At 52.1% G+C, this 12,170-nt stretch overlaps 6 protein-coding genes across 6 annotated transcripts; 3 read left to right on the top strand and 3 right to left on the bottom strand.

The window, feature by feature from the left end:
* Positions 1 to 975: 975 nt before the first annotated feature.
* On the bottom strand, positions 976 to 1,239 carry rps30a (40S ribosomal protein S30; the record flags this gene model as incomplete). Its single annotated transcript, XM_064840233.1, has 2 exons — positions 976 to 1,134; positions 1,180 to 1,239. The coding sequence occupies 2 exons, from the start codon at positions 1,237 to 1,239 to the stop codon at positions 976 to 978; spliced, it is 219 nt and encodes a 72-aa protein (XP_064692113.1).
* Positions 1,240 to 1,620: 381 nt separating this feature from the next.
* On the top strand, positions 1,621 to 2,499 carry LTS14_007540 (uncharacterized protein; the record flags this gene model as incomplete). Its single annotated transcript, XM_064840232.1, has 1 exon — positions 1,621 to 2,499. The coding sequence occupies one exon, from the start codon at positions 1,621 to 1,623 to the stop codon at positions 2,497 to 2,499; it is 879 nt and encodes a 292-aa protein (XP_064692112.1).
* Positions 2,500 to 4,531: 2,032 nt separating this feature from the next.
* LTS14_007539 (uncharacterized protein) lies at positions 4,532 to 5,158 on the top strand (the record flags this gene model as incomplete). The annotated part of the gene is made up of 2 exons (XM_064840231.1): positions 4,532 to 4,691; positions 4,902 to 5,158. The coding sequence occupies 2 exons, from the start codon at positions 4,532 to 4,534 to the stop codon at positions 5,156 to 5,158; spliced, it is 417 nt and encodes a 138-aa protein (XP_064692111.1).
* Positions 5,159 to 5,636: 478 nt separating this feature from the next.
* On the bottom strand, positions 5,637 to 6,389 carry LTS14_007538 (uncharacterized protein; the record flags this gene model as incomplete). The annotated part of the gene is made up of 1 exon (XM_064840230.1): positions 5,637 to 6,389. One exon carries the CDS (start codon positions 6,387 to 6,389, stop codon positions 5,637 to 5,639), a length of 753 nt encoding a protein of 250 aa, XP_064692110.1.
* Positions 6,390 to 7,908: 1,519 nt separating this feature from the next.
* On the top strand, positions 7,909 to 8,298 carry LTS14_007537 (uncharacterized protein; the record flags this gene model as incomplete). The annotated part of the gene is made up of 2 exons (XM_064840229.1): positions 7,909 to 7,986; positions 8,008 to 8,298. The coding sequence occupies 2 exons, from the start codon at positions 7,909 to 7,911 to the stop codon at positions 8,296 to 8,298; spliced, it is 369 nt and encodes a 122-aa protein (XP_064692109.1).
* A 1,453-nt stretch (positions 8,299 to 9,751) lies between these two features.
* On the bottom strand, positions 9,752 to 11,535 carry LTS14_007536 (uncharacterized protein; the record flags this gene model as incomplete). The annotated part of the gene is made up of 2 exons (XM_064840228.1): positions 9,752 to 9,889; positions 9,940 to 11,535. The coding sequence occupies 2 exons, from the start codon at positions 11,533 to 11,535 to the stop codon at positions 9,752 to 9,754; spliced, it is 1,734 nt and encodes a 577-aa protein (XP_064692108.1).
* Between the last annotated feature and the right edge of the window lie 635 nt (positions 11,536 to 12,170).

Below are 12,170 nucleotides of genomic sequence, written 5' to 3'. Positions count from 1 at the left end.
AGCCATATCAACAAGAAGGAGAGACATGTGTTGCATACCGTGAAGTCAAGCACACCAAGAATGTCGATCGCAATTATTGTTAGAGCAACTGTCTCAAGCACGATTACGTCCGTAGGGTCTCTAAATGCCTTATGTCCTCAATCTGGAGCTGCCAAGTCCAGCGCTGGACCCAAACTAGCAACCTTGGTAGAGCGGTTGTGATTGCTAATAATGGCAGCCTTTGGCGCCCTCAGCAGTCTCGTGGGCCACTACACCATCCGACCTGTGCGAAGGACAATCGATACGATGTATAAGCCGAGATCGAAGGGCCGATGGTAAGCACTGTCGAAGGCAACAACGGTTGTGGGAATCAGAGAAGTCGACATGGGCGGTCAGAAGAGTTTGGCAGGGGTGACCCACAGCTGAAGCTAGTGCGCATGATCGAATTTGATTGTAACGATTGTGTTTGACATATGCTCATAAACTAGTTACTAAGACTATGCTCTGCTATAAGACCACCTGCGCTTGAAGACTACGTCAAAAATTGATGAAAGTGTAATTAAATCTTATAAGACCATGGTCTTGGCAACCAGTTCATACGGTAGCTTAGATATTTGTACGCACTTCTTAACCGACTCATTGACCAAGTTCCATCGAATTAAATGAAGAGAATGAAGGACACATAATCATTTGGTGGGAAATGCATTTCATCGCAGCATATGTGTCGCTTCTACACGACCACACAGCTAACTCATCATACCACCCTGCTCGATCTCGTCTTCAAGCTTCGCCACAGCACGACTTCGTGCCAAGACCGCTCTAAAGATATACGAGCCCTGTATACATCCCCAGCCCATTCTGCAAAAGAACGCCGGAAATGACTAGATCTCCGGCATTTCATCCGATTCCACCTCCGCCCTTCGCTGGATCTCCACCCCTCTTTCTCCGCAACCTCCCAACCCTCTCCCACTCCATCCATCATGTTTGTGAAGGTGTTTACGAAGTCGGGTTAGGGTTCATCTTCCTCTTGCCACCGGTCATGGTGACATTGACGAAGCGGCGGGTGTATGTGATTCTCTTCTTCGCGCGGCCCTTGGGCGTCTTCTTCTTCTCCTGTGGCTCGACCTGTGTAGTTTCATCATCAGCCTCCGCCGCCTGCCCATGTCCCATGTTATTGCTTGCTTGATTGACATATCATACCTTTGGTGTCTGCGACTTGACCTTACCGGCACGCGCCAGCGATCCGTGGACCTTACCCATGTTTGCGGGTTGTTGTTTGTGTGGTAGTGATGAGCGTGTTCTGTGGTGGCGATGTCGTGATTAGCGTCCAGTGTCCGTGGAAGAAGAATGCGAGCACTTCTGCAGACCCGACTCGGTATTTTGGGATGGTGGGTGATGACTCACTGTCGGGTTGTCGATGTCCAGGCGAGGTGACGGTGTCGTTGGCGATGACTTGGATTGGAGGTGTCGAAATTGAGGTTCTCCGCTTCCTTCTGCCTCAGTAGTGAGTCTTGGCGCTCGGAGCTGCGGGATCGGCCGTGCACTAGCACAAGCGAACGCCTCGGCCTTTAGTGTACATGTCTATGCATCTTCTACCATTGCAACGGAGTATTGTCTTGGGCAGCATCAGTATTTGGAACGATGAGGGTCAGCGCCGGTCTGCACGTGCTCATTGGAGCTGCTGCTGCTCGATCCATCGCATCAGAAAGTTCCGAGCAGACGCCTATACAAGATGCAGACTACAAAGTCCCGACCATCCACGAATCGACGGTCATGGCGAGACGGATAATGCACTTGAGCACTCTCGGCACACTTACAACCACGTTCCCAGAACGATCAGGAGCTCGCGATACCGCGTCATCATATGACCATGGAGAACTGGCTGCCTTTGAGAACAGGCCAGAGGAGATAGCTGGAAGCCCGATTGGATTGATGGAGTACTATGCCGACTGCGAAACATTGACAGGCAATCCGACATTACTGGCGATCAACATTGCGACACCGTACAAGAACTACGCAGCTGGGTCGAACATAAGTCTAGCAATAAGATGGTGGCCCATATCCAAGAACACCTACACAGCCTCTCTTTCGCCTATCGACCCCGAAGAAGACGACGAAATACCAACACCACATACGCCGGCTGCACTACCTCGCTTCTCTCTACATGGCTATCTCGAGCCAATATCCGCCAAAGATCTTGCAGCGGGCTTGATTTCTGCTTGCTTCTTGCAGCATCATCCGGACTCCATCTATTGGCAACCAGGTAACGATATACACACGAGTCAGTACATGAGACTGGTGGTCGAGCATATTTACTGGTTTGGTGGGTTCGGGGATCGTGCGAGGATCGGATGGCTGCCTGTTGACGAGTGGAAGAACGTCACGATGGGTGAGGTGGCCAGTGCGAGATTGCCAGGTGAGCAGAAGAGGAAGGCATCGGATGCTCGTGAGAGTGCAGATGCAGAGGAGAAGGAGGCAGAATGGCTGGATAGGCTGGGCGCATTGGTAGGCGACTGGTAAGGCTATTGGCTTCGTTGCATTGTACAGATAATCACCAATCCTTGACCTCCATTCACTACCGCGCCTCCTCCTCTTCTCCATGTTGGATCATAGCCTCCAGCTTTCGAGATCGGATTCTGGTCCGTGTTGCATCACGAGAAGGATCATGAGGCTCGGCTGATCGCTGACTCGTGCATTCTCACGACCCAGTTGTCTACCACGGAAGCAATCCTGAGAAAGAAACCAGTAAGCACCACGCGACACCATGTCCTCTTTCGGCTGTCATCTCACATACAGCACGGTCATCCTCGTGGCGGGTTATGTTGCATTGGTCTACGGCTGTGACGCCGCACCAGTGGCTTGCGCTGGGGCCCGATATGGTTAGTGCGGCTCCGTGGCAGCGATGATTTCAGACTTTTAGACTTCAGCTGTCTGCTCAGCCTCTTTCTCACCAACACTTCCTACCGTTCTTCGATGCCACCAACCGGAACGCAGACGAAGGAAAATTGCGGCATCGGTCATAGCCAGCGGTGAAGCAGACAGCTTTGTGTCCACTTCTACGTGGTCGCCGAAAGAATACGACTAGTGCTCAGTTCATCAGATCTTGCTTTTAATCGATGACACCACACCTCTGCAATTCAAGCCATGATGCTCACAACATGGGAGTGCGCCTTTTGTGACCACCGCTTTGGCCATACAGCGAACCGCTATCTGGCTTACTGTCCATGCAGGATCAGATGGATCTCAAATTCGCTCGCTCCGTTCTTGCTAAGCCATTACACCAGAGCCACGTGCTGGAAATAGGGAGGATCTGTCTGCCCATCCCGGCCGCCCAAGAGAATGCTATTCATTCTCTATGCTGTACACAAAGCTCTGCAACGGCGTACTGTGACTCGTTCGGCTATCTGGTCGACTGTTCAAGCAAGATGACCAATGTCTATTCTTCCAAGTCCGAGTCCTAAAGCACCACCCACGAGCCACCGTGGCATTGTAATGGCAGATGAGCTCTTGCCTTTGCTGGTTATAAGGCACTCAGGATCTCAGCCCTTCTACTACCACCTTGACAATGGTGCAGAGATGCCAGTATACGGTACCATTGGACTGACATCTTACATTATGCTCCCACATCCCTTCACAAATTGTAGATACGCACTGAAATGTAAGAAAGGTCATCAGGAACCAGCACGAACGCTACTGCACTACTGATCTACCTTGATTACACCAGGCGCGCGATCTGTCATCAGCCACCGAATCTGATTCGTCACACCAACCTACCCCTTGCACCCCGTTCTGATCTTCGTAATCTCACACCATGAGCGACCGATCTCCCGGTTCCAGCTCTTCTGGCTACTCCAGTCAAACGACCAGTCCCTACCCAACCCATCTCTCGCATGGCAGCCACGGCTCATCAGCCCGTCACTCCGTCTCTTACTCCTTCTCACCTCAACAGCAAGGTACACAAGGTAGGCTCTTTCACTAAGCCCTGCACCTCCAAACAAGCATGACGGGAGATCACCGTACTATATTGATCCTTGTGTACCTGCACGACCTACAACACACAGATCTACGCTAAGTCAGACTACGCATGCTCACTAGACCTCTCCCAGACTACGTCTCACCATATCCTCCTCTCCCAGCAACAACACCAACGAATGATGCCACGATCTCCGTCACGACAGTGTCGTCAACCACACGTGGCGGGAGACCGCCATTGTCATCTCGACCGTCAGCTTCTTCTTCCTTGGCGGCTTTGTCGGCTGCTAGACAACAGGTACGTGCCAGTCATCCAATCCCTATGTATTGTCATCGCCACGACCAGAGAAGAGATTACAGCTCCAGTCGCTTCGGCATGATGTTCGACGCCAGTTCGATCACTGAAGTAGGTTGGCCCTCCTGTCTCCTGCTGTTGTTCTCATGTCAATCTCCTATTTCGTCTTCATCTCCTAGAAAGCAGAATTCATTCTTTCTTGTCACTTATCCATGCATTGCACAACCTCTCGCCATCTCCTTCCCCTAGCACGGAGTTCCAAGAGCCTGACTTGCGATCTTCGCGATGCCAGCCACTAATCGCACAATCCCGCAGGCGCAAAAGCAGGCCCTCATACAGTCGCTCAACGAGCATCGGATCAACACCATCGGTGAGCTTCGTCGGGTCGAAAGAGTGTTCGCTACACTTGGTTCTTCTGACCTTACGCAACCCATGACCGCTGCTTGTATGTCCTGACAGGACCTTCTTCTGAGGAGATGCGCCGGCTGACATGTACAGGAGTCCATTATGTCAATTCGAACAGCCTACTAACTGAGCTCCGCGGCCTGACTCGAAACTACCCTTTCAGGTATGTGACCAAAGTATTATGCGAAGCCACAAAGTTCACTTCAAATCCCTAACCAGCTGATCCATCCTCCCAGCTCGGAATGTCTAGACGAAGCCAAACGCCGCGTCCACGCCGACCCGGCCTCGAACCGCAGCTGGAACTACTGCTGGCTTCTCCTCGCCAAGACTCACACGGACCGCCTCATCCCAGCCTACGCTCGTGCGCAAGCCGCAAGACCAGAGATGTGGGGAGGTAGGATTCCGCTGGCGGAGAGTGTCGCGCAGTTGACGGAGGCGTTTGTGAAGGAGTGGAGTGCTGCGCTGGCGCAGATGCTGAAGTATTGGGAGGAGGCGCCTGTGAGGTAGGGTCACAGAGGGTCGGTTGGATGGTTGGATGGATCGGTTAGTAGACAGGGCTACATGGGTGGATGGCGTTTCATTTTCGGCTTGCAAGCTATGGGATGGGGTGATGGAACGCGGTCGTTTTATTGCATGATGCTTATGATGCGCGGTGTTTGGGTGCATGATTCGCAGTCATGCCTGGAGCATGTGCTGAATGTGTATTCTTTGGGACTCACATTATCTGGTTGCCACTGAGCAGCAGCATATAGTAATACCGTATAAACTAGTTGCTAAGACTATAGTCTTATAAGATTTAATTATACTTTTATTAATCTTTAACGTAGTCTTCAAGCGCAGGTGGTCTTGTGGCAGAGCATGGTCTTGGCAACCAGTTTATACGGTACCGTGCGCCATCGCTTGTTCCATATCATATGTAATTGAAAGCCATTAAATTAATGCGAAAGGCTCTTCCGAAACCTTTCATGCAATCTGCAATCCAATCTTACAATCCTCCTTTCCCGATATATCCGCTACCCAGCCTCATGTTCCCCGGCATGGTAGTACACCCGGCGCTGGCCGCGCAAGTCGTCATGGTCGCCGTCGTAAACACGGTAGTAGTGCTACGCGGAGCACACACATGCTGCGTCACCGTCACTACGCTCACGGCACCAGATGGCGTAGTCTGGTTGCCAGCTGATACCAGCAAAGCCGCAGTACTGCCGCCTTCATAGGTCAGATCCGTGATCTGGCTGAACAAGGTGCAGGTTGTTGACTTGGAGGAGATGGCGATGCAGTTGCTGTAGGTGTCACACAGACTCATGCAAGTCGAGGCTGGGCCACCACCTGTCTGTCGTCTGGCTCTCATTTGGGATTGAGATGTTATGACTGTACCACTGTAGGTTTGGTTACAGGTGATGTCGTACGTTTCCAGCGACTGGTCGGTGTATGCTGCGTTATTATAGTTCGGGCATGGTGGTCCAGGGCTAGGGAATGCCGAAGCAGAGGCCGAAGCTAACATGCTGGATATCACCATGCTCGAGGACATGCTGATCACGGAGGTATTGCCAGAGATTGTGGCACCTGTGCTTGAAGATGCAGGGAGTGGGCTGACCGTGTAGGTTACGGGAGATGTGCTGGACTGTCCTTGAGATACGCTCGATACTACGCTTGCCATAGGGCTTTGTGGACTGGTAGTCGAGAGCGAGCTGGTCGTGCCGATTGGTGATACGCCGATAGATGACAAGGATGTGCTCATGCTACTGGCTGAAATGACAGAAGCTCCAAATGACGAAGAGGAACCACTCACACTGCTCCCCGTGCCACTTACTGAGCCTGAAGACAACAGGGAGGCCGTCATGCTATGAGAAGGTGTTGACGAAACCGGGACGGTCGAAGAAGGTCCATACGGTGAAACCCCTGGGCCAGTGCTCGCAGCAGAAGAGCTGCTTCCCGTGACTGACATAGAACCTGTCGAAGGTGATCCCGACGTGCTTGACAATGTCGGAGTATCAACAGGACCTGGACCAGAGCCCGAGGCGAATTGTGTACTAGAAGTAGATAACGGGCTCGTGGTGGTGTTTGTTGTTGTAGTTGTCGGATAAGCAGTATACACGGTCGAGACATCAGACGGACGCTGTACGGCCTGGATATCTGCTGCACCTGGTCCAGTGACAGTCTGGTTACCTTTGACTTGGTCTAGAAGATCACATTCCCCACTCGTAGAGTTGTAGTTCGCAGCCTGACATCCAACGGTGGTGTCGCAGCTTGTAAGACAGGAGTTGATATTGGGCTTGACAGCGCGGGTGGCGACATGTCCTGTATACTGTGTGCCCTTTGGCGCGACATTATACGTGTTGCCGTATGGATCCGAGCAATTGCCAGCAGAGCCGGATGAGCCTGCAGATGCTGTTGCTGAAGGATCCCCACACGAGGGTAGTGTAGAGGTAAGTGTCTGGGCTGGAGTCGAGGTGATAACAACACTACTACTTGTCGGAGATGGGGTCGACGAGCTTTTTACGCTTGTCGAATAGGAAGATACGACAGAGCTAGATCCACTGCTCGATTGCGATGTCTGAGCAGTGCTTGAATTAGCGCTGAAGCTTGGCGCTGATGAGGAGCTCGTCGTAGATGAACTTGTCGTGGAGCTGGGAGTTGCATTTTGTCCTGACTGCGATGTGCTTTGTGGTGTCCCAGAAGATGACGAGCTTGATGATACACTGACAGCCGCCGAGCTAGCGCTATTTGTACTGCTGCTACTTGAGACAGTCGCCGATGGCGTAGAAGTACTGCTTGTCGAGGATGTCAGGCTTGAGCTTGTTACGGACGAGACTGTAGAAGATCCTGATAACGAAGTAGTACCAGAAAATGAGGAGGACGAGATCGTACTAGAGCTTGCGGTGGCACTTGAAGACGTGCCTGAAGTACTGCTGGAAGTTCCGGACGAAGAGAGGGTCCCAATTGTCGACAAGGACGTGGTGGATCCTTGGCTGGTACCAGTGCTGCTGCTGATCGACTGGCTGGTGCTGGTACTCGACGGTGAGCTGGACGCTGGTGTGGACAGACTTGACAGAGAGACACCGGAGGTGATGGAGGATGTAGGCGATCCGATAGATGACACACTCGTCGTGGAAGATCCGCTCAATCCTTGACCAGTGGAGGTGCTGTTTGACAGGCCGGCGCTAGCTGTCGAACTTGAGAGTGTCGAAGCTGTGGTGGCCACACTAGAGATACTAGACAGCGTAGATGACCCAGATGACGATCCGGTTACCAACGAGATGGATGTGCTCAGGCTGCCAATAGGAGTTGTCAAGACGGATGAGCTTGACGACGAAACAGACGAGCTTGATGTCGTGGTAAGACTGGTAATAGCAGAGCTTCCCAAACTGCCACTTATGCTGCTAGACGCGGAACCTGTGGATGATGAGCCAGAGCTGCTTGTTGAAATTCCCGTCAGAGTTGATGTGCTAAAAACGGAGCTCGAAGGCAGTCCACTAGTCGAAATTGAGGTCGAGAGTTGGGAACTGCTCATACCAACGCTGGACGAAAGGGACGTGGATGACATGGAGCTGCTGGTGCTAGTAGTCATGGCTGCGTTGTATGCCGAGACCAGTACAGCAGCGCTCGATTGTCCTGAGAACACTCTTTGGAAGCCCGATTTGAAGTAGCATGCCACGCCTTGGAAAGTCACGGCGACACAGCTGGGGTTCGATTGCAAGCTGCAAGCATTGATGCAAGCCGCAAGGCTAGTCGCCGTGACGGTACTGTAGGCATCGGGAAAGGTGTTCGTATTGCAGAGGATCATGTACATTGCACCAGTGCTGTCAGTATACGTCGAATTGTTCGAGGCCGGGCACGACAAGGCAGACGATGTAGCCGATGCCGAAGAAGAGGTAGTCGATGACGTTGTAATAACCACAATTGAGCTAGACGGGGTCGTTTGTGGATTGCTGGTGCTTGATGAAGCAGAGCTGGCACTACTAATCCCAGTGCTGGTCGAGGAGAGGGGCAAGGAGGAGCTGCTTGATACTGAGTTCGATATAGGAGTTGACAGTGTGGATGTGGACGAGCTCGAACCACTAGGTGAAGAGACCCCGAGGGAAATACTGCTTGAGCTTGTCAAAGTGCTGCTTGAGCTACTCATGGTAGTAGCTGGCGAAGAGATTGTGCCAGACGTCGAGCCTAAGGGAACTGTGGTAATAACGGAAGTTGTGATAGTGGTAGGTGCCGAAGATGTGACAGTGAGCGTTGTCGTCGTTTGCGTGGTACGAGTAGTCTGAGAAGACGCGCTGCCAGGGGGATAAAGCGAGCTCGAGCTGCTACTCGAGAGCGAACTAGATGGACTATTGGATAGGGTGCTCGTGCTACTGCTCGCGGATGAGGTGCTGAATGCGGTCAGGGCCCCGGAAGTGCTGCTTGATATGCTACTACTCAACGATGTCGATGAGGACGAAGTTGTTGGACCAGATGTGCTAGCGGAAGAGGAAGGCGAAGTTGTCAAGCTTGAAGTCGACACGCTACTGGATCCTGAGGTAGATGAGGATGTGGAGGTAGGGCTAGGTATGCTGAGAGACGGGGTAGATATGGTGATTGTGCTTGACGCCGTTGGGAAAGAAGATGCTGTGGATCCCGTCAGGCTTGTAATATAGGAACCAGAAAAGCTAGCGGAGGAATCAGAGGAGCTTGCAGTATCAATACTCGTTGTTGACCTACAATCCTGCATTAGCGGGTGGCCATTTCCTTCTGATAGGCAACAATCTCTTCGCCACATAGACGAACAAAGGGCATACGTACGATGATGTGGAGCTCAGACTCGAGCTTGTACTCAGACCGGAAGTTGAGCTGAATGTTGAGCTCAGACTGGAGGTAGATGGAGAGCTGGAAATCGAGCTAGCAGTCAAAATACTCGTACTTTGAGTGGAGGTCGAACTCAGAGTCGAGGTGGAAGTAGAGCCAGAGGCAGAGCTAGTACTTTGGGTAGAACCAGAGCTAACAGTCGAACTCGAGATTAAGCTAGAAGATGGACTAGAAGATGGGATAGGAATCGAGCTAGAACTAGAGCCCGAGGATGGGCTAGTACTTTGACTAGAGCCAGTGGACGACGAAACGGTTAATGTAACGCTAGTCGTAACGGTCGTAGGGGCTGAAGAAGTTGCTATAGTTGTCGTAGTAATAATCGTTGTGGGTGTCCCAGTCTGGCTGGTGAAAGTACTGCTTAGAGATGTAGTGACGGTCACACTCGTGGTCACGGTAGTGGATCTGGATGATGTTGCAGTGACTGTTGTTGTAGTGAGGTAGGTCGAGCTCACTACGTTGCTCGTGCTGAGGCTAGAGCCTGTGCCGGATGTTGCAGATGAGCCCGAAGAAGTGGAAACTGATGTCGATATACTACTACTCGAGGTACTACTGCTCGACGTACTACTGCTCGACGTACTACTGCTCGAAGTACTACTACTCGATGTAGTACTCGACGTTGGTGAGGCGGTCGGCAGCACACCTACTGTGCTATTCGGAGGATTGAAAACCGGCGTACGGGTGTAGTTGGTGAACGTGTACATGTAGTTCATCGCAAGCAGACCGGCGTTGATAGGTGCTGTGTTGTCGATTCCAGGATTGGGCCAATTATGGGTCCAGTTACCTAGCTGATAGTGAGTTACAATTCCCAAAGCGCCGGAGTTGCCGCCGAACTGGAACATCGTGACTGAGTCCCCTTGTACAGTAGTTGCTATGTTGGTGGAAATACTCGCATTGCCGTAGCCCTGTCGTACCGACCAAGCTTGGACCCAATGCGGAATAGCTGGTAGAGCATACGAGGCTTGTGTGATCGACCCCAAGTAGGGGATGCTGTTATCGTTTGTGCCGTGGAACTCGATTATAGGAACATTGTTGCGGCCCGGTGTACAATTTCCCTGCACGGGTGTTCCTAAGGGCCTCATGGTGAAGACGTTGGGATTGGTGCTGCTCAGGATGCCACTGTACACAGCGGCAGAGTTGGGCGCAAAGACTGCTATGCTAATACTTGTGACCGGGTCGCAAGCAAGCACATTAACCAGACCGCCACCATTGTCATGGCCAGTAGCCATGATAGCTCCAGTATCAATACAGAACGAGGCAGTCATGTTCGCAATAAGATTCTTTACGAAGCTTATGTCGTTAACAGAGCTTTCGATGCCCCCAGGAGCGTAGTCAGGATCTGACTCGAAGCCTCCAGGTGGTCCGTAGGGATCGACGTATACCACAATGCCGTAAGAATTGTAGGAGCTGCCGCTCAGACCCGTCAATTGTTCAATAGCAGCGGCACTCGAGCCATGCCCGGGAAATGCCAGGATGAGAGGCGACGCAGCATTTGCGGAGTAGTACTGGGGTATCTTGACGAGGTAGGTGCGGTTGAGGCCGTCCGCGGGGCTGATAATACTATATCGCACGCTCTGTCCGTATGGAGATAGTCCTGCAGGCAATGCTGATCCGCAGCCTGTCGAAGCGTTGACATAACTTGCTGCTGGTACTGGGGACGGGTATGCAGGGTTTGGAGCATATTTCACCAGCACGATCGAATTGGCAGCGGTGGATATGGTCGTGAGCTGGGTCTTGAAGGAGCACGTACTGCCTTGCAAAACAGCCGCAACGCATCCAGAATAACCATCACAAGCTTGCATACATGCTTGTATAGTCAAAGCCGTGGCAGTCCCGACGGGGCCTGGTTGCGAGTCGGAAGAACAGAAGATCGTATAGTTGCTGCCGCAGGCATCCGTATAGGTGCCGATGTTACCGCTCTGTGACGCTCCGCAGGTAGCAGGAAGTCCAGAGCTTGCAGTGCCGGTGCAAGATTGGGCTATTGTAGCACGGACAAGGAAACCCAGTGTGATGGCCTGAGCAAGGCTACGGAAGCCACGAAGTCTTGCCATTGCTGTGTAGGTAATGTGTGGTGTGAGAAATCAGGGATGCACGCGGATACACATGGTGGTAGACGTCCAAACTTGAGCCAGACGCGCGACAACACGCCTGCATTCCAGTCATTTCCCAGCCGGGTCCGAGGCACGCCATGATAGAGCTCGTCCAACTGCTCGATTGGACGTCCCGAGCTTCTAGAACCGTGTTAAGTCGTTGTATTTCCCACCCAATTATTGAATACGACGAGGAGTTGGGGATGATGCTTTGGCACCGCGTAGGCTATCACACGGTCTCCGTCTAAGATTCCCACATACAGGCACCTGACCTACTCTTAATAGCCACAAGCTTGAGGCGCCTTACAAAGCAATCGCCTAAGTACAGAAGACGCTCCCCAGTGTGATGATAGGCATGAGATAGAGGAAGGAAAAGATGACAAGTTCTTCGTGCTCTGCGAGCTGGTCCAAGCGTCAACACAACTCTTGTTCCACAACACCACTTCTCCTTTAAGAACTACAGCTCAAATGAGTTTTGCAGACTCAGCATTGATAAGTGTCCGAGAAATCCCGGGTGCAGGCAGAGGCGTTCTATCCAAGCAAAGTATATCCCAAAACACCATTTTGCTTAGGACATCTGCTCCAGCTGCACATAC

This window comes from Recurvomyces mirabilis (assembly GCF_035927965.1).
Source record: "Recurvomyces mirabilis strain CCFEE 5264 chromosome Unknown scaffold_21, whole genome shotgun sequence".
NCBI lineage: Eukaryota > Fungi > Ascomycota > Dothideomycetes > Mycosphaerellales > Teratosphaeriaceae > Recurvomyces > Recurvomyces mirabilis.
The sequence above is the reverse complement of the archived record's forward strand: the minus strand, read 5'-3'. Positions and strand labels throughout refer to the sequence as shown.